This window comes from Geotrypetes seraphini, chromosome 3 (assembly GCF_902459505.1).
Source record: "Geotrypetes seraphini chromosome 3, aGeoSer1.1, whole genome shotgun sequence".
NCBI lineage: Eukaryota > Metazoa > Chordata > Amphibia > Gymnophiona > Dermophiidae > Geotrypetes > Geotrypetes seraphini.
Genome location: NC_047086.1, coordinates 146,246,055 through 146,267,853, shown reverse-complemented (window position 1 = coordinate 146,267,853; position 21,799 = coordinate 146,246,055). Strand labels below are relative to the sequence as shown.

At 46.6% G+C, this 21,799-nt stretch overlaps 1 protein-coding gene across 2 annotated transcripts in view; it reads left to right on the top strand.

Annotated features, from left to right (window-relative positions):
• Window positions 1-16,573: 16,573 nt before the first annotated feature.
• NKAIN2 (sodium/potassium transporting ATPase interacting 2) overlaps window positions 16,574-21,799 on the top strand; it is a 1,107,699-nt gene continuing 1,102,473 nt past the window's right edge. For both annotated transcript variants that reach the window (XM_033938936.1, XM_033938937.1), the window contains exon 1: window positions 16,574-17,249. In XM_033938936.1, the coding sequence (XP_033794827.1) occupies window positions 17,196-17,249 (54 nt within the window). In that variant the 5' untranslated portion in view covers window positions 16,574-17,195. The remainder of the gene's footprint in view (window positions 17,250-21,799) is intronic.

The window sequence follows — 21,799 nt, the reverse complement described above, 5'->3', positions numbered from 1 at the left end:
ATATAATCATATAACTGTTTGTATCCAAAAGGATAGATGAACCCAGACCTTCCTGAGGAAGGAGTGTTTCTTCGAAACACGGACCGTGTCAGGTCCGGGTTCATCTATCCTTTTGGATACAAACAGTTATATGATTATAATCATTATTTATTTTTTTATGATTGTTTACTAAGACTATTTTTATGATCGTTCCATTAAACACTTGGCATCTTGTACATCACCACTGCAGTTTTTGCCTTTGTTTTTAAAAGCACATTATGCAGATGCTAGAGCCTCCTTGTTATCAAGGGTTGGGGTGAAACTATAGGATGCCTTGCTGGGTCAATAACGGCTGTGTGCAGAATGTGCTAGCTTTAAAAGATTATTGAAGACACAGTTATGTGTTGATACATTTATGTAATAGAACTGTCAATTAAACAGAAGTGCAGATGTTAAGACAGCTTGATTTAGTTGTAGCATGTATTGTTTTTATACTGTGTATGGTTTTTGGAAACCACCTAGGTTTAGGCGGTATAGAAATTTTTTAAATAAAAATATCTGGAGCTAGGCCTGTTTTAGAAACATATACCGTATTTTCACGCATATAACGCGCGCGTTATACGCGTTTTTACCTACCGCGCATACCCCTCGCGCGTTATATGCGTGAGCGCGGTATACAAAAGTTTTTCTACATAGTTCCCACCCCGCCCGACGCCCGATTCACCCCCCCCAGCAGGACCGCTCGCACCCCCACCCCGAACGACCGCTCGCACGCGCTCCCACCCGCACCCGCGATCGGAGCAAGAGGGAGCCCAAGCCCTCTTGCCCGGCCGACTCCCCGACAATATCGGGCCAGGAGGGAGCCCAAACCCTCCTGGCCATGGTGACCCCCTACCCCCACCCCGCACTACATTATGGGCAGGAGGGATCCCAGGCCCTCCTGCCCTCGACGCAAACCCCCCTCCCTCCAACGACCGCCCCCCCCAAGAACCTACGACCGCCCCCCCAGCCGACCCGCGACCCCCCTGGCCGACCCCCACGACACCCCCACCTCCCTTCCCCGTACATTTGGTAGTTGGCCGGACAGACGGGAGCCAAACCCGCCTGTCCGGCAGGCAGCCAATGACGGAATGAGGCCGGATTGGCCCACCCGTCCCAAAGCTCCGCCTACTGGTGGGGCCTAAGGCGCGTGGGCCAATCAGAATAGGCCCTGGAGCCTTAGGTCCCACCTGGGGGCGTGGCCTGAGGCACATGGGCCCAACCCGACCATGTGCCTCAGGCCGCGCCCCCAGGTGGGACCTAAGGCTCCAGGGCCTATTCTGATTGGCCCACGCGCCTTAGGCCCCACCAGTAGGCGGAGCTTTGGGACGGATGGGCCAATCCGGCCTCATTCCGTCGTTGGCTGCCTGCCGGACAGGCGGGTTTGGCTCCCGTCTATCCGGCCAACTACCAAAGGTACGGGGAAGGGGGGTGGGGGTGTCGTGGGGGTCGGCCAGGGGGGTCGCGGGTCGGCTGGGGGGGCGGTCGGAGGTTCTTGGGGGGGGCGGTCGTTGGAGGGAGGGGGGTTTGCGTCGAGGGCAGGAGGGCCTGGGATCCCTCCTGCCCGTAATGTAGTGCGGGGTGGGGGTAGGGGGTCGCCGTGGCCAGGAGGGTTTGGGCTCCCTCCTGGCCCGATATTGTCGGGGAGTTGGCCGGGCAAGAGGGCTTGGGCTCCCTCTTGCTCCGATCGCGGGTGCGGGTGGGAGCGCGTGCGAGCGGTCGTTCGGGGTGGGGGTGTGAGCGGTCCTGCTGGGGGGGGGTGAATCGGTCATCGGGCGGGGTGGGAACTATGTAGAAAAACTTTTGTATCTCGTGGGCTCTTATTAGACTCTATGCTGTGTCTTCCAGAAGGGAGGATATTTAGCGGGCAAGCCATAAGCTTCTAATAAAAGCATTTATGAGGGGGCGGTCGGAAGTTCTTGGGGGGGGGGCGGTCGTTGGAGGGAGGGGGGTTTGCGTCGAGGGCAGGAGGGCCTGGGATCCCTCCTGCCCGTAATGTAGTGCGGGGTGGGGGTAGGGGGTCGCCGTGGCCAGGAGGGTTTGGGCTCCCTTCTGGCCCGATATTGTCGGGGAGTCGGCGGTCCTTCGGGGTGGGGGTGCGAGTGGTCCTGCCGGGGGGGGGGCAGGGCAGGGCGGGTAAACGGAGAGTCGGGACAGGGCACGGAGAGTCGGGGAGGGCGAAAGGAGAGTCGGGGTGGCCAGAGGAGAGTCGGGGCGGGCGAAAGGAGAGTCGGGGTGGCCAGAGGAGAGTCGGGGCGGGCGAAAGGACAGCCGGGCAGCATGCGCGTTATACCCGTGAGCGCGGTATACAAAAGTTTTTATACATAATATCGTGGTTTCTGCGCGCTATACCCGTGTGCGCGTTATACACGGGTGCGCGTTATCTGCGTGAAAATACGGTAAGTGCCAAAAAGGTACCCAAACTAACCAGATGACCACTGGAGCAATTAAGTAATGACCCTCATAGTTCCTTAGTGGTCATTGACCTCCCTCACACCCACTCTCCACCCCCAAAATCAAAATGAAACAGTACATACCTGCCTCTAGAACAGCAGCATCTGGTATGGGGAATTCTAGTACAGTAGCACACAGTGTCTTAGGTAGCCTGGTGAGTGGGCTAGTGAGGAGGACCCAGACCCATAAACTACTCTAACTACTACATTTATGATGGAAAGTGTGAGTCCACCAAAATCCTACTATACTGTCATTAGGTACCACCTGTAGCCATAAGGGCTATTGAGGTGGTAGACAGGTGGGTATAGTAGGTTTCTGGGGAGTTTGGGAGGGCTCACCATATATTATAAGGGGGTTATGGTGAGATGTACTTCTGGCACCCTTTATGTGAAGTTCACAGCAGTTCCCTCTAAGGTGCCCCACTGCTCTACTGATATGTCTTTGTGGCCAGTATAGTACAAAATGGTGCCCCCCCCCATGTCCAAATGGCTTGGGTTTGGACATTTTCAAGTTAGATGTTTTTGTGGTTGAAAATGACCCCAAAAGATAGGCATCCAAAAGTTGGATGTCCTGACGGTCAAGACATCTAAGTAGGTGACTTTCCCAAAAAATTTTGGGCATCCAGCAGTCTCAAAAATGGACATCTCGCTGCCCTGACTTTTGGACATCTTGCAAGAACAGGGGTGGCTCAAAGCAATCTGCTGCCTGAAGCGAGGGATGAACTGGCAACCCTCCCCTTCTGAGCATCCAAAATTGAGGTGGGGCAAGGGCTGCCCCAACTATGGCAGCAGCTTCTTAGACGATAGTTGCTTCAGTAACACAGTAAATGGCAGAGCCTCACGTACCACTCCTTTTAGGCCCAAGTCACCCATGTTTAAAGCAAAGCAATACATCCTACCAGACAAACTCAAAAGAATCATGTTTCTTGTCACACATACTTTAACCTGCTTTTCAGCAAAAACACAAAAGAGATATACAGTATAATGCTCAAACAACAAGGAGCAAAATGAGAAAGAAAGCAAAGAGAAAAGCTCAGTTTAACACACCATAATAAACTGAGTTATATGGGAGATAATATTCTACCTCCCAACAATGTGCAGATCAGAACCAGAACATTTCTCCATGAAAGTCACCATATATTAAAAAAAAATTAAAAAATATTGATTTTCATGTTATCTGAGCAATATCAACACAAAGCTCTCCATTACCAGACACAACACAAAGCTCTCCACTACCAGGCACATTGTGAAATAGAAAACCTGAAAAGGGTCCAGTGGCGTACCAAGGGGGTGGGGCGGGGGGGGGGGCGGTCTGCCCTGGATGCACACCCCAAGGGGGTGCACAGCTGGCCACCCACCGGGGAATAGGCTGCCGCCAGGGAAAAACTTCCACCGCCGTCATCTGGAACAAGCCAGCCGAGTTCTCCCTTCTTTTCTTCCCTGCGGGACCGACCAACTCTCGCCGCCCGACGTCAATTCTGATGTCGGAGAGGACGTTCTGGGCCAGCCAATCGCTGCCTGGCTGGCCCGGAACGTCCTCTCTGATGTTAGGAATTGACATCGGGCGGCGAGAGTTGGTCAGCCCCGCAGAGAAGAGAAGCAGGGCGAACTCGGAGCCGTCCTGTTCCTGGCAGTGGCAGCGGCAGCCTATTCCCCAGCGGTGGTGGCAGCATTTTCCCAATGGTGGTGGCATGGGGGAGGGGAGGGACAAAGAAAGAAATGAGGGGGGTGGGGACAGGGAGCCAGAAAAAAAGGGGGCAGGGTGAAACAAAGAAAAAAATGGGGCACGGAGAGAGAGAGAGAGAAAGACAGACATAGAGAAAGAAATGGGGCACGGAGAGAGAGAGAAAGAAGGGGGCAGGGTGAAAGAAGGAAAAAATGGGGCACAGAGAGAGAGAGAAAGACAAACAGAAAGAAAGGGGGCATGGAGAGAGAAAGAAAGAAGGGGGCAGGGTGAAAGAAAGAAATAGGGCACGGAGAGACGGAGAGAGAAAGACAGACATACAGAAAGAAAGGGGGCATGGAGAGAGAAAGAAAGAAGGGGGCAGGGTGAAACAAAGAAAGAAATGGGGCACGGAGAGAGAGAGAGAGAGAAAGACAGACATAGAGAAAGAAAGGGGGCATGGAGAGAGAAAGAAAGAAAGGGGCTGGGTGAAATAAAGAAAAAGTTTGGGGAGGGAATGAGGTCTGGAGGAGAGGAAGCATACAGGAGGCTGAAAGAAGGGAAGAAATATTGGATGCACGGTCAGAAGAATAAAGTGCAACCAGAGACTGATGAAATTACCAAACAAAGGTAGGAAAAATGATTTTATTTTCAATTTAGTGATCAAAATGTGTCTGCTTTGAGAATTTATATATGCTGTCTATATTTTGCACTATGGCCCCCTTTTACTAAACCGCAATAGCGGTTTTTAGCGCAGGGAGACTATGAGTGTTGAGAGAAGCGAGGAGCATTCAGCGCAGCTCCCTGCACTAAAAACCGCTATCGCGGTTTAGTAAAAAGGGAAGGGGTATATTTGTCTATTTTTGTATAGTTGCTACTGAGGCGACATTGCATAAAGTCATCTGCCTTGATCTCTTTGAAACCCCCCGGAATATAAATGATAAATAACATTTTCTCTGCGTACAGTGTGCTTTGTGTTTTTAAAATTTTATTGTTGGTAGATCATTTTGACTTGGCCATGAAGATAAGGGGGAGGGAGGGAGGGGAGCTGCTGAAAGACATCTAGTAATCCTTGCAGGCTTGACTGTGCAGGGAATTATTTTTGTAAAATCATATTTTGTTATGTGACTGGCATTATTTAGACTTTAATTTCTATGAATGAATAGAATGAAAATGATATATAATTACTTGCTTGTTTTTATGTGCTTGCACTGAAGGAAAGTGGACAGAGAGTGGGCTGTGGACGCTGAAGGGAAATGGGGAAGAGAGAGTGGGGAGAAGACGCTGATTTATAAATTGACAATTGTACAGAATATTGTTTCTTTTTATACTTTAATATAATAAGTTCAATATAAAACAATTCAAGGCTTGTGTGGATGGAATCAGGTGGTTTGCGGGGATGGGGACCGAGCTTACGGGGATTAGTCCAATAAAATGGTATTTTCTTATTTCTCATTATTTGTTAATTTGTAAAGTGGTGATTGTTATGTATCAGTTTTTTCAAATTTACATCTACTGTCTTTATATTAGAGGACATATATTACTGTTTTTGTGGTGTTGTAGTGTTGCATTGTATGCAGAATCTGGTTTCTTGGCGGTTCGGTTTAACTTTTGTCTACATATTTCTATTTTTAGTTTGTGATTATTCCATATTGGGTGAGGGTGTATCTGTCTGCCGTGTATGAAAGGGACATGGCTTTCTGATAGCATCGACTGTACAGGATCAATTGACTGTGCAGGATCTGGCTTGTTTAGTTTTACAATGTATGCGTTGGTATTCTAGTGCTCACTGCAATGTTTAAGATGCTGCCTTTTCCTAGGTACATTCTTGTTGTGCGATATGTGGATTGTTACTAAAAATCATATTTTTTATATAAATGGGGGGGTGTCAAAAAATGATGGGCCTCGGGTGTCACATATGCTAGGTACGCCATTGAAAGGTGCTCCGTATTTTGTAATGAATACAGTACAAGGACATCTGCAATTAATATTTTCCCAAAGCTAACACATTTCAATTAATACATTCCAAATAAAACACTTTATTCTACCTTTTGCTTTCTGGAAGGTTTTATATTTTATTGTGCTGGTTCCACTTACCTGTCTGCTTTCCTGACTTTCTTCTGTTTCCAGTGGCTATTGTCTCTTTTTCAATTCTCCTTTCTCCTCCTGGCTTTTTCCCTCAATATACAGTATCTATCTCTGACATCCTAATTTTTCCTTTTTAGCTCTTTCCTTCTTTTTTTTGCCCTTGTCCACTCAAATTTCACTCTACAGTACTCCTTTCTACTTTTCACCTACCTATCAACTTTATTTCCTTCTCTCATCCCCTAGCTCACCCATTTACCAGCTTGCCTCTTCCCTAGCCTCCTATTCCCATCTCTCTCTCTCTCTCTTATTTCTCTCCTACCAAGTCCATCTCTCTCTCCCCATTTTCCCCCTCCACCAGATCCACCTCTCTCTCCCCACATTTTTCCCCTTCCACCAAGTCCATCTCCCTCTCCCCCCATTTTCATCTCCACCAATTCCATCTCTCTCTCCCCATTATTCCCCCCTCTATGAAGCTCATCTCTTTCTCTCCCCATTCCCCCCTCCACAAAGTCCATCTTTTCCCCTTTCACACCCTCTACTATATCTCCCTGTCCCCCTTTTGCCATCTCTCCCTTTCCTGTCCCCCTCCATCCTTCCCCAAGGCCATCTCTCCCTATCCCCCTTCTAGCCCCTCTATCCTTCTCCCACAATCGGCATTTTCCCCTGCTGCATCTACCTTTAGTTTTCTGTAAAGGTCACTGAGTGGCGGTTGTGATTCCCTGCTGCCAGTCCCTGTGTCTTCTCTCCACTGCTGCTTGTCCTATCGGAAACAGGAAGTTGTCAGAGAGGGTGGGTCGCAGTGGAGAGAAGATACAGGGACCAGTGGCAGGGAATCACTATCTTGGATAGTCCAAACTATAAATAAAAAAAAAGTTTGTTCAACTTGAATAATAACTACTGACTAAGAACAAACTGATGCAAAATTCAAATTGCACACAAGACCTCAAACAACTGAGACACTACTAGACCTTTTCTTTGTGTCCTTACTGGGGTGAAGTGTTCATCGGTCCTGAATATGAATACATTATTTAATACAGGCAGAAATTTATCAGTCTAATGTGATGGAAAATTCAAATGGAGAAGTGCACTTATCTTTTAGCCCGACGGCTACCCAAATCACATCTCCAACTTTTTGAGCTTTTGAGGTGGAATATACTAGTATGCTCTCCTCACACCAGAATTTTTTTGTAGTATGAGGAAAGCGTACTAGAAAATTCTACCTCAAAAGCTCAAAACTTTGGAAGAGCAGTAGCCCCTGAAGAAACTTAGCAGTGAAACGGCTGGGTAGCCGTCAGGCTAAAAGATAAGTGCTTTTCTCCATTTGAATTTTCCACCACATTAGACTGCTTGAATTCCGTCAAAGAGTGACAAATCCTATGGAGACATAGGAACTGGCTAATGGGAAAACTGTCCTTTAGTCTGCTAGAGTGAAAACTATGATATCTGAGTAAACTGTTCCTATCTGTGGGTTTCTGAAAAATTGTTCTAACTAATTCACCTTGATGTTTCATGATCTTCATATCCAAGAACGAAATCTCATGCTGGTTAATGGTTGCTGTAAACTGGATGTTGTTGTCCAGGTGGTTGATCCATTCCATAAATTCTTCATATTTAGCTCGGGTAGAGGTCTAAATACAGAATATCGTTCTTGGATATGAAGATCATGAAACATCAAGGCGCATTACTTTCAACAATTTTTCAGAAAGGAGTAAGCAAACAGCTTAGCAACTCTGGTAAGATAACATTGTTAAGATTTTAGAATTAGATTCTAAAAACTTAGCAAGTATAATGTGTCTAATCATAGGTATTTATTGCAGAACTCACAGTATCCCCGACCCTGAGGAAGAATAAAACGCGTCAGAGGGGGCTGGTGCAGCAACGTTTCTTATTAAGCTAAGTTTTTACATTTTGATATAAATGATTTAATAATTATCTGCTATAATAAAACCCTTAGCGCGCATGCGCACTTCAATATCTGTGTGGCCGTGATCCATGGCTCCGTGCCCCCGCATGCGCAGTAGGAGCCTGTGACGGTTTGTGACTTGTGCTGCGGTTTCCCCAGCAACATTCCTGCCCCGAGAGGAAAGATGGCTGCTGTAACCTGCAGTTGAGCCTAGTCACGGGTCTCCTTACTGCCCCTAGTGGTTAAAACAAAAACTTGCACCAACGTATGACTCAGTAGGGAGTCATCCTGCAGACACTGTATTAATAAGACAATTGAAAACATCCAAAAACTGGAACCAAAGCACACAGCTCCAAAGTTGGTTCTCCAAAACAAAATTTAATATCAAAATGGCAAAGTTCAAAACAAATAATGAAATTTGCAAAACACAAAGCAAAAATATCCAAAAGGAAAACCCTGGTTACTTTCAGGATTACCTCCTCATCAATATCAGTACTGGGTTCTGTGAAGCTGCTCTCAACAGAGCTTCTCACCATAAAGTTTCCAAAAGCCTGCTCTTAGCAGGTTTCTCAAAAATGCAGCTCTCCTGCTCTAATGTCTCAAACACTTCCAGTCTCAGCACAAGTCTCCAGCTTAATTTGTAGCACTGCTGGGTTCAGGGGAGTGGTCACAGGTTTTCCTTGCAAAAGCACCAAACAGCTTTCAAAAATCCCTCCGGGTTTTTAGCAAACCTCTCCACACAAAACACTCCCAGCTTTTAAACAAACTGTGCTGAGAATCAGAACAGTGCAGTATCAAAAACCTCACAGTCCCAAACAGTCACTGTAATGGGCTGACTAAAACAAACACTCAGCCCCAAAAATAGCAAACAGAAAAAAAACCTCACAGCTTGCAGATTAGTCCTTGAAAAGAGTTGCCAGTCCTACTTCCATTGGCTCAGGAGCCACTTCCAAGCCCTCAGGAGCCAGCTCTCCTTGCAACTCCAGTTGCATTTCTTCATCTGCTTCCAACAGCTCTGGAGTGGAGCTGGCCTCTTCCACTTCCATGGGGTCACAGGTATTACCCCTGCTGGTGCTGGGAAACTCCTCTTTAGGGAGAGACCTGAGCTTCCTTCTTAACCTGCCCCATAGCTTGCTAACCTCTACTGGCTTTTCAAAAAGGGACTACAGATCTAGATTGGTTCTTCAAAATGTATAGCTTTATTTTGTGGAGCTCTCAGATACCTACTCCGTTAATCATTAAAGATTATTCAAACGGTTTTTTGTAGGCAAGGGTATCAATCATTGAGCTCCACCTTAACGTGTTGGTATTGTTAGAAACAAGTGCTAAATATTGAACATAGATTTTTAGATAAAGCACTTATCTTTTTTATGACGGCTTCTATTGTGCCTTGTGGTGTGCGCTCTGTGCCCAACGGGACCCGTTTCGCCCAAATCGAGGCTTCTTCAGGGGTCTCCTGTAAGTTTAAAGCAAAATTTACCGTTTTCACAATTTTTACGGTTAAAAAGAAATTGCTCCACTAAAAGAAGATTTACATTACAATCCAAATTACTTATAAACAAACTTGAAAATCGTGGGTATCCTAGTAAAATCTTGAAGAGAGCTTATAAAAGGGCAAAATATTACAATAGGGATTGGCTAATTCACAAGAACATCAATAAAGAACATTCAAAAGAAGAAGAAGAAATAATGACTTGTGTAATGAAATTTTCAGCATATGGCAATAACATAGCTAAAATATTGAAGAACAATTGGAGAATTATGCGAACCAACACTACATTTAAAGAAACAGAATTACGCATTGCATTCACACGTGATAGAAATCTCAAAGAAATACTCTCTCCAGCAGATTTTAGAGTAAAACAGAGAGAAGATAATCTATTACCGAAAGGTTTTTTCAGATGCGGTAAATGCAGCGTATGTGAAAATATGATACAATTAAAAGAGTTCACCAGCCAGAAAGACGGAAAAATCTATTCTATCAATCATTTTCTCACCTGTACCACAGATCACATAATATATGTGATAACATGCCCATGTAAGAAATGGTATGTTGGCAAGTCAATAAGATCATTGAGAACACGGATCATCGAACATAAATCTAATATTAAATGCAAGAGGATCACTGCACCTCTAGTGGAACACTGTAACCAATTACAACACAGTTTCAAAGAATTGAGGTGTTTTGCAATAGACCGGGTGAAATCAAACCCACGAGGAGGTGATAGACATAGAACCTTACTACAAAAAGAATCTCGTTGGATTTTCAATCTAGGCACATTAAAACCTGCAGGTCTGAATGTGAATATGGACTGGAGTGTTTTTTTCTAAAGTAGCAGTTTCAATTGTAAATTATTGAGTGTCCCTTTAAGAAACACAGGGGTAGTTTAATTGACACGTCTATATAGCGCATGCGTTGGCGTTTATTTCTTGCTAACGCCATTTTGATGAAGTCGCTACAAGTTGTCACAGTGAGTACACGCTTCCTTAAAAGTTATAACAAAATGTTTTTCAGTAAGAGTAATACTTTTCTCTGTGTTAACAGTATCTCGTGAGACCCCTGAAGAAGCCTCGATTTGGGCGAAACGGGTCCCGTTGGGCACAGAGCGCACACCACAAGGCACAATAGAAGCCGTCATAAAAAAGATAAGTGCTTTATCTAAAAATCTATGTTCAATATTTAGCACTTGTTTCTAACAATACCAACACGTTAAGGTGGAGCTCAATGATTGATACCCTTGCCTACAAAAAACCGTTTGAATAATCTTTAATGATTAACGGAGTAGGTATCTGAGAGCTCCACAAAATAAAGCTATACATTTTGAAGAACCAATCTAGATCTGTAGTCTGGTTTCAGAGGCATTAGATTGGAAGCCATTATATTACTGAGAGTTTTCAAAAAGGGAGCCACATCCTGCTCTAGCTGACCTTGCTCTCCCAGGGGCTTCTCTCTGGCTCCCCCGGTGGACATTAGGGAAACAGCCTTCCTGACTATTCCTGGAAGGAGGTTTAAAACCCCTGTCCCTAACCCTGCTGTGTGCATGGTAGTGAATGTGCGGGGCTTCCCCTTCCCCCTATTCCGGATCGGTGGCATTCTCCAGCGGGTCAATTTGGTACTGGTAGCTAGCCCTGGCAATCCCTTTCCTGGGCTTCTCAATACCCTTCCTTTTGGCTTTCCCCGGGACCTTGACAGGCACAGCGCCTGGCTGGTCACACTGTGGGAACAAAGCCTCGGCAGCCAGCCGGGCTCTCCCCCTCCCCCTGCCGGCTTCATCTTTAACTGAAGGCAGCGACAAACTCCAAGACCCCCGAAGCCGCCATACTGACCTACTGCCTCACTGGAGGGCCCAAACTCGGTAACCGAGGGCCCCTGCTGCCGAAACGGGTGCAGAATAGAGAGGATAGTGTCGGATTTGGCGTTACTGCTTCTTGGCCTATTCCTCCGTCACTGACGCCTGGCCCCACTCTGTCACTCCCATGGAGCTGTGCAGCCGTGGGGCATTTGTTAGGCCAGCCCACTTCAATAATGCAAGGCAGGCCGGCCTAGCAAAAGCTCAGAGGCTGCCCAGCCTAGCAGATGCTAGATAGGGAGCAGGGAAGGGAGAAGGGGGGACATAAAAGTACTGGACAGGGGGGACATAAAAGTAAGGAAGAAGGGCTACTGCTGGACAGGGGGAGCAGGGAAGAGGTGCTGCTGGACAGGGGGAGGTAAAAGGAAGGGAGAAGGGCTAATGCTGGACAGGGGGAGCAGGGAAGGGGTGCTGCTGGATAGGGGGAGTAGGGAAGGGGGGGAGGTATAAATAAGGGAGAAGGGAAGAAAGACAGGGGGAGAGAGACAGAAAGAAAAAAGACAGACAGACAGGGGCAGGAAGAGAGACAGAAAGAAAGAAAGACAGACAAGGGGGCCAGGGAGTGAGACAGAAAGATAGACAGAAAGAAAGGGGACAGGGATAGAGAAAGAAAGACAGACAGAAAGAAATGCCTAAGTCTACACATCTATTCTAGCACCCGTTAATGTAACAGGCTAAAAAACTAGTATTAATATAAAAAGAAGTAGCAGAATGAAGTAGTACAATAATAAATATATATATATATTAAAAAAATTCAAAAAGAAAAAAATACACACCAAAAAAAGGGGACCGGTGAGGAGTGCTGCCACACTGTTCTAGTTGATAAGGTGGCGTTCTGAGGATCCCCGGTGTGAAATGAGTACTACATAACGGATTTTCACAGCATTAATATACATGCAATTGCAATTATTTCCATGCCTTGAACAGTTTGAGGCTCGTTCAAGAATGCCATATGAGACTGCCACCTCAGCTAGCCTCATTATAGGGCCATCCCTGTACGGGAAATGTCCAAAGTTGGATTTGGATACAATATTGAAAATGGACTGCCACATCTGTGGAAATATTATTAAAATTGTGAGTTTTTGTGGGATGTTCCAAGGTTTGTCTTTATTTCTCCTGCTCTGAAATATTTTTTAGTTCATTTGGCACACTTATTGGATTTCTGGGAATGCCCAGTTTGTTTTGTTTTTTGTATGAAGATGGTGTTTGATTAATTTAACAGCCCGGTCTTAATTTCAATACATAGGTCATTGTTTTAGAAGCTCTTTGTGTTTTGGATGTCTGAACCAGACTTTAGGGGGCAAATTCTATAAATGGTGTCCCGATTGTAGGCGGTGGTAGGCGTCCTACCGCTGTCTAACCAGCCAATTGGGGCACAAGTTAAAAAAAAACCACCCCAAGGCAGGAGTAGGTCCACCTAAGCTCGCCCAAGGCTAGGCCCGGGCATGGTTTTACCCAGAAGTGGCCTTAGGCGAGCTTAGGTGGCCCTAAGTGTCTCCCTAGGGCCATGATAGGCACCTAGTCCCTCCTGCTGGAACCCCCAAATGTCTGCGCCCCACCCCCGAATGTCTGCAGCAAGAAGAGTGCCCAGTTCCTCCTGCTGCAATCCTCCGACATCCCCCGGCAGAAGGGATGCCCACTGCTTCTTGCTGAAAACCCCCCACTCTCCGAGACATCCCCCGGCAGGAGGGATGCCCAGTCCTTCCTGCCAGAATACCCCTCCCAGAATGACATGCCCCCGATCCCCCCCATCCCAAGCCTACCCGGACCCCACAGTACCTTTTATAAGTTGGCTGGCCAGAGGGATGTTTACTCCTTCCAGCCGGTAGGCCCGCCTTCACTGAATGGAGGGCTTGCCCTTTCCTGGTGCATCGTGGGATGCACTGGGGAGGAGTCTTAGGCACCTGGGCCAACCGTAATCTTAGGCCTCTCTCCCACTGCATTCTGGGATGTGCTGGGAGTGACCTAAGACTCAGATTGTCCAGATCCCTTAGGCCACTATTCATCTTTCCTCCATGTCTCTATGCATTCTGTTCAGCATCTCTGCTCTCCCTTGTTACAGTCCCTCCCTTGTTACAGTCTCCATGTTCCCTCCATACACATCATCTCTTCTCCATATCCCTCTTCGTGTACAGCTTCTCCCCTCTCTTTCCCCTTCTTCCTGCATCCTCTGACCTCCCTTCACCATGGTCTGATACCTTTCTTTCCTTCTTTCCATTGGACTATCATCCCTCCTTCATCTTCCCATTGATCCAATTTTTCTTCCCTCTGCTTCCCCCCGTCCAGCATCTCTTCCCCTTCCCCCTCCCCTTTGCTTCTGAACTCTATCTTCCTTCTGATTCCCCTCCAGGTCCAGCATCACTCCCCCTCCCCCTACAGGTCTGATCTCTCTCTAGTCTCCCTCCTCCACGGTCCTTCAAATGTGCATGTCACCAGCAGAGGCTGCTCTGAAAATAAACTGCCTCCAGCTAGCATCACCAGGGACTTTCCTCTGCCATGCACTGACATTCTAATTCAACTTCCCATGGGCATGAAAGGTTAGAGAAAAGGCCCAAGTGGGGCCATCCAGTGGCATCCTGTTAGAGTGTTGTCTCGGCAGGTGACCTGCTGTAGATTTGGAGGAATATAGCAGGGGAAGTAGGAGATAAGCCAAACTCACATGGAGAGAGGGGCAGAGGAAGGAAGAGATGCTAGACTTGAAGGTGAGAGGGAGGATTCAACTGCAGGTCCTGGACATTTTGCCAGACTAGCTGAATGGTAGCTATGTCCCTGTATATGCAGTATAACAGATAATATCTACACCAGGGGTGTCAAACTCAGGCCCACATGTAATTAGATTTGGCCAGCGAGAAAATACCCTTTCTGTTCATTCATTGTCCACCATCTCTCTCCCAGCTTCCCGGTCTCACCTTCAAAGCAGCCTGCAGAGGATCACCAGTCAGCTGTAGCGATCCTATCAAGCTGCCATTGGCCTCCACAGCACGTTTCCTCTGCCACAGTCCCGTACGTCAAAAGAGGGGCGGGACCATGGCAGAGGCAACATGCTGTGGAGGCCGACAGCAGCCTATTCGGATCACTACAGCGTACCAGCGATCCTCTGCAGGCTGCTTTGAAGGTGAGACTGGGAAGCCGTTGGACGCTAGAAAAAAGGGGGAAAACATGCAGGCCTTTTTTTTTTTTTGGGGGGGGGGCAGGCCCTGGTGTAGAAGTACACAGAGAGAAGGAAGGAGATAAGGGGGGGGGTCCAAAGAGATGTGCATATGCCGGACTGAGGGAGGGGGATGAAATAATGGGTCTAAAAACAGAGGAGAATGGGATGGAGGGAGGGAAGGAACAGAAAGGGAGAGAAGTTGAACACAAGGGATGATGTGGAGGGGGGACAGAGATACTGGATAGGAGGGCAGTTGGGAAGAGAAAGGGAGAAATGATGGACCCTGGGATGGTGGGGAAGAAGGTGGCTGAATGAAAGGGTAGTTGAGAAAAGGAGAAATGGTGGATCTGGGGATGGTGGGGTCCATCCCTGCAGCTGCAGGGATGGAGATGAAAAAAGGAAAGATGCCAGACCTCCTTGGGAGGGAAGGGAAATGGAAGCAGAGGACAGCGATGGAAGATGGATGGTTAACACCGAGAAATAAAAAATGACAAATGGGCAGGAGACCCTGGCAAGCGAGTTATCAGAAGCCAACCAGAGCCTGGGACCAACATGATTTGAATAATGACCAAACAAAAGGTAGAAAAAATAATTTTATTGTGTATTATGTCAGATTTGAAATGTGTACTCTGTCAGAGCTGGTGTTAATAGCAAGTGTGAACTAGGACCTAAATGAGAGGAAAAGTATTTTTTATTTATTTTGTTTACAACACAGAGCTGGCGTGGGGTTGGAGAGATTGCAACCCTATACTTCTACTAAGACAAGTATCTTAATAAAAAATTTGGCCCCTGACTTAACCTGCATTTTAGATTTCAGCCCCTTATGTGATTGAGTTTGACAGTGACATCCCTGATCTACACTTTTGGGCAATTTCTCACCCACGTTTAAAAGGGGCAGAGAATTGACATCTGAGCTTTGCGCTGCTGCTCTTGCTATGCACAGTACAGTATCTTCTAATCTAACCAATGCAATAGTCATGACAGAAAGGGAGCTCTGCAATGCCAGTGACATTCAAGCCAACTAACAGGGCAGCCAAACTATTTTATCCAAAGAGATACAAACAATAAAGACACTTTTGCATTTGGATTTATGGAAACTTTCAGTTCCACTCAAACTTCTGCACAGTGGTAATTTCAATCAGGGCTGATTCAGAAATGGTATGGGAGAAATTGCCAATATTTTGCTTCAGGTTTGCTTTAGTGCAAAACTATTTATATTGCTCTTGCATCTCTCCCCCTCCCCCCCCCCCTTTCTATGGAAAACACTGCCCAGATTTGTCTTCCCTAAATCTGGAGCAAATGTTCAAATGTAGCAAAACCGAAGCAGGGTTTTGCTCTAAATCTTTCCTTTCAGTCTCGAACTTTCCCTGCCTTATAAATTGAATTAGTCTTTCAGCCTAGCCCTAGAGCAGCAGGCATGCAACCATAATAATCATAATTTGATTGATCCCTTACCCCCATCACAATGAAATACTGTACAGCCCCGCCAAGACCACATATCCTGCGTCATCCAAGAGAACGAAAACATAGTCAACCTGTTTCCCTAATCGGGCACCAACGGCTGCTGCTAATCCGTGCAATCCCAAAATAAGGAAAACATTTCCTTTTTTTTTTTTTAAATCTTTATTGATTTTCAAACTTTGGACAATGCAATACAATTAACTGAACATAAAATAATGCTCTCGGGAAAGAAATCCTACATGCCCTGCTCTACCCATCAACCCTCCGTGCTCATTTGCCAGGCAAAAGTACCCCTCGCTATAGCGGGGGCTTTCAGAGCCCACTCCCCCCCCACCCCCCATTTTCTCACCGAAGGCTGGGAAGCAGCGTCTGAGCCAAAAGAGCAACTGTCTGCGCTCTTCCTCGCACTACCCCGCCCTGCACAGACCCCCCCAGCGCGCTCTCCCTCTCTCTCACGCGCGCACGCTGAGCGCCCTCCCCCTCCCCTGACGCCGCCAAAGCAGCCGGCTCGGCGGATTCCCCCGCTCAGCTGTTGCTCGAGCCCCTCAGCAGCGCGGTCTCGGCTTCTTCGCGGGGAAGGAAGGGTTGGGAGGGGGGAGGCCATGCGGCGCCGGGCGACTTGCCCCCAGGCTGCGGGCGGCGCCCCCGGCTCGGGCAGCGGCTGCCGCTAGCGGCGGCGGCGGGGGGGGGATCGCGGGAGCCGCGCACGTGGAGTCCGCCGGCGGCCCCCCGGGCTCGTCGGCAGCGGCTTTGCCGATTCTCCCTGCTCGACCGAACCAGGACTATGCTGCAGCCCCACGGCGATCGGCGCTCACCTGCCGCGCAAAACCCGAGGGAGGGAGCGGCGACGGACAGGACAAGAAACCGAGATCGACAACTTTTGCCCGCCCTGTTGGCCCAGCGCGAGGTGTTGCAGTCCGAGAAAGTAGCCTTTTCAGCCCGGAAACCTGCCGGGCAATAAACACGTTGTTCCAGCTCCCCGAAAAGGAGCCCCCCCCCGTCCCGATCTCTCATGCCCACCCTAGGATAATCGGATCGAAGGAACTCAAGTGTTGGGTTGCCCAGCTTTGGATATCGGCGCTGTTGGCTGGGTCCTTTTCTCGAAATCATGGGTTATTGCAGTGGCAGGTGTACGCTCATCTTTATCTGTAGCATGCAACTGGTAAGTGACATTTGGTGGCTTTTCTTTCTCTCTTTATTGCATCGGGTCCATGCTGAGGGCTCTGACCTAACAGCAAAAAGAAGCAAGAAAGAGATTTAAGCTATCTTAAAAAAAAAAAAACAAGGGCAAAAAAAATACAGGGGATTGGTTAAACTTGCTAGCAAACGGTGCTGTTTTAAATGACGAAGGAGCTCAGAGGATATTTTTATCAATAATTATGAATAGCGCAATTTTTAATGAAAGATGTTTTCTTCCCCCCCCCCTTGTTCCGGCTTTCTATATCGGCCTGTGCATGTATAGATTAAAAAAAAAGTTCCCAAAGGAAGATATAAAGATGAATTACGGCTGTTGTTTTGATAAGCACCTGAGGTACAAACAGCGACTGTGAGCCCCTTTAGCGGCTCTATCGCGCGCACATTTTTTAGCGCGCGCGTTAAACCGCTAACGTGGCTTCGTAAAAGGAGCCCTGTGTACAGTGTTTGCTTTTCGAATGCATTGCGAGGGGGTGCGGTCGCTGCACTCTTTGACATGTGCACGCTGTCACAGCCCGAATACACTCATCAAAGAGTTTCAAGGCATGTGCATCTTTTCAGTATGTGATGGGCCAGGATTTCTCGAGACCTGATTTTACAACAGAGTAGGACGAGAGTGTAGTAAAAATGCCGTGAAAAATAAGAATCTGATGCCATTGCAAATATAGCAGTGACAGGAGCAGATTTAGGAATCTCTTTTCCTTGGGACTGGAGTGGAGGGTAGGAGGAGTGGGGGAGGACGATGATTTTAAACTAGCTAACCTTGAGTGGGAGGACAGTAAAGAAACTCTACTGACGTTGCCCCCAGCTGGTGAACAGTGTCTTTTCCTGAGCATCTTTAAACAGGAAGAGCTTAAGATTTAAGATCTTTGTAGTTAGTAAAGATAATGATAAAGAGAGGCTTTGGGAAGAAAGCTCGTTTTTGTTAAGTATCCCTAAAGTTTCATCTTTTGTTTTGTGTGCAATGAGCAGACTGCAGAAAGTTGGCAGGCTTAATATGTCTGGGTTTTTTAAAAACACACACATGTTCCGGTTATTCGCTGTTTGAAGAGCGGCAGACAAATTTGAAAGCAATGACAATTTTATGATGTAGGTAGAGTATAAATTTAGAAATGCACACTCATTTTTAATTACTTTTGACGGTGATGGGATGCAGAATTACTGCGACAGATGCAGCATGAAACTCAGACCTCATTTGTTTCTAGAAGGGGGGGGGGGGGAAGCAGGCATAAAATTGCCTTGAAAAATGGGTGAATGCTAGAGATTATCCTTGTTTTCCTTAAGGACCTGTCAAGAAAAGCGGTGCAATTGTACCTCATTGTCTGCCACAATCATAGTGATGAGAGTGGGTGGGTGAACTGTGACAATTCATACTCGATTTTGCATATGACTTTCCCTAAATTTAACTCAGTAGACAGTTGATGCCAGTGCAAAGAAACTGGAGGTGTCTTGCTCCAGAACTGTTGTTAGAAGCAGTGTGTATGTTTACAGACGCTGGCAGTAGGAGTGCCGGGATAAAATTCAGAAAATACATGACACTGTATGAAAAGAGATCTGAGAGTAGCGGCAGGGTCTTGGTGATGCCTGTTTAGCGACCGCTGGATAAAACAGCCTTTTCCTGCTGAAAACACAGAGAATACCTAAAGAAAAAAAAAAAAAATATTGCACAAGTGCGAAACAGCTTTGTGTGAAAACCATAAAAAAACAAAACGTTGAATAAAGCAGATTAGTTAGAAAAGTGGAGAGAGTGTTGAAAACCAATGCGATCGCATGTACACCTGTTTTCTGCACCGGTACATTTGAGATCAAATCAAGGCTGTAAACGGGCTATAGCTGAAAGCCCCACTTTAAAAGGAGCTTCACCCCTCACCGAAAAGAAACAGATAGTTTCTTAAATAATGAAAATCACCATACACAATCATCTCTGCTTTTATTATCAATTACATTACATTACATTAATGACTTCTATTCCGCCCGTACCTTGCAGTTCTAGGCGGATTACAAAAGAGACTAACTGGACATTTCCAGGAAAAATACAACATAGGAATTTTGGATTTCAAAAAAAAAAAAAAAGATAACTGGACGTTTCCATGGGAATTAAATTTAGGGAGTTGGTTACATTTCCAGTAGATTTGTAATTTAAGGAGTTGTTTACATGGTTTAGTATTTGAAGATGAAGAAATTGCAGAATAAGAAGAGACTTTGGTGGGGAGAATTACAATGGAGGGGGAAGATAAGGGGAGGAATTAAGAGAGCTGTATACATTTTTTGAAGAGCAGGGTTTTGATTTCTTTTCGGAATGATTTAAAGTCATTTGTTGTTGTCAGTAAGTTGGAGATGGTGTGGTCAAGTTTCGCTGCTTGCGTTGCTAGTAGGTTGTCAAACATCTTCTTGCGCTGAGTACCTGCTGATGGTTTGTTTGTTTGGATTTTTTTGGTGCTTCCTACATACAGGTGTTGCTGAAAAGTTCTCAGCCTAACCAACAAAGTTAGGGCAGCTTCCATTGAGGGCTATATACTTAGTCCGGCGATTTTCCATTTTTTTTTTCCACTGGAAAAAAAATATGGAAGAAAGAAAAGTGGTAAATCGCCGGACTAAGGCCCTCTTTCACTAAGGTGCGCTAACCGATTAGCACGTGCTAATTGAATTAGCGCGTGCTAAAGGCTAATGCATGCGTGTTAGTCTATGGACGCGTTAGCGTTTAGCGCACGCTAATTCGATTAGCGTGCGCTAATCGGTTAGCGCACCTTAGTAAAAGAGGGGGGTAAGTCTATAGCCCTCAATGGAGACTGCCCCCAACTTTGTTGGTTGGGCTGAGAACTTCTCAGCGGCCCCTCATAATGGAGAGTGGCTTCTAAAATGTTACAGCTATGGGCCACAATAACATAAAATTGGCCGTGGACCTCCACAGATTTGTTATCCTCCCCCCCCTTTCAGCTCTTCCTACAATAAGCTGGTATATGCACAAGACATCAGTGCCACTTTGTGGATCTAAGTCCTAGTTGTGGTGGGACAAGGACATTTTCCCATCCCTTCTACAATAATAAAGTGACTAGCTTCCATTGCTATTTTAACAGGATAGAGCACATATATTCATTTGTTAAATGAATCTGATATATTTAGTTCTTCTCTAACGGTACTCAGATCTGTGCATAGTTGTTCTTATGTTATCCTGATAACCCGAGGTGGTCAACCATTATACACGTAGCTGCTCTGCTCTGCGTGGGTGTCAATCAACCGCTGGGTGTCCTTTACAGAATCACACCCAACAGTGCCTAGGCATGCTTAGGGGTAATTCTATGTGCAATTGCAAGGAGGATGCCCAACTTGACATCTTCCATGGATATAAAAAAGTGGCCCAAATAAAGAGCTCCTAACTCTCAACCTCCATGAGATAATGCCCCCAAACTCTGGATATCTTCATTAGAGGTCTCAACATATCCCTGAAAAAATGTCATCAATTTCTGAGATGGTCTAGTGGGGAGCTCTGGACTAGAGAGTTGCGTGGGGACAAAAATCCTACCCATCCCCGCCCGTCCCCGCCAGGATCCTCTCCGTCCCCACCCGTCCCCGTCAGGATCCTCCCGTCCCCACCCATCCCCGCAAGGAATTACCTCCATCCCCGCTCGTCCCCATAAAAAGCAGCAATTACTTCTGACAGGATCATCAATTCCACAGTTTCTTTAGTGTTTGTGCTGCTGTTTTCCTTGTGGAATCTCTTTGGTGGAACCCTTTTTTTGTTTTCTGTTCAAGTAATTATCTTATAAACCCCCTCTTTTACTAAGGCTGACGTGTCCATTATATTATATGGACGAACCCTGCTTCCAAAGTCTTCCATCCCCCTGGGAGTCCCGTTGGCTAGAGGGGGGTCCCCGTGGGAGTCCTGTGGGCCAGAGGGGGGTCCTCGTGGGAGTCCCATGGGTTAGGGGGGAATTCCCGCAGGACCCGCAGGATTCCCATGATCCCCGTTCCCATGCAGACCTCTACTCTGGACCACTTGACATGGAATGATTATTAGGCATCATTAGGTATCTTTATGATAGGCTCTGGTATGTTAGGTCAGGATTTTCCTGGCCTAATTTACCAGCACCTAAATACAATGCTTAGCGATGCCTAAGTCAATCTCACCTATTCTCTGCCCCTAATTATGCCTACTTTTTAGATAGGCATCATTAGGCGTCGCTAGGTGCTACGAGGATATCCACACAAAACCTAAATTAGTTAATCGTTTAATGTATTTTTTTAATTGTTTTTCAATGACCTGGTTAATTACCTTTCCATTAAAACCAACATTTAGATCTGCATGGAATTAAGTTACGTGTTGCTAGGCGTCCTCAATGTAAGCACCCTACGGTGTCTTACAGAATCAGGCCCAGAGGGCCACTGGAATGTCAGTACTATCCCCAGCAGTCTCTACACTGAAATTATAGATTGTAATACACATCCAGGAGGGGATGGGGGGAGGGTTAGGGTGGGGGGAGGGTTTTAATAGCTGTATATACAGCAGGGGTATGGAAC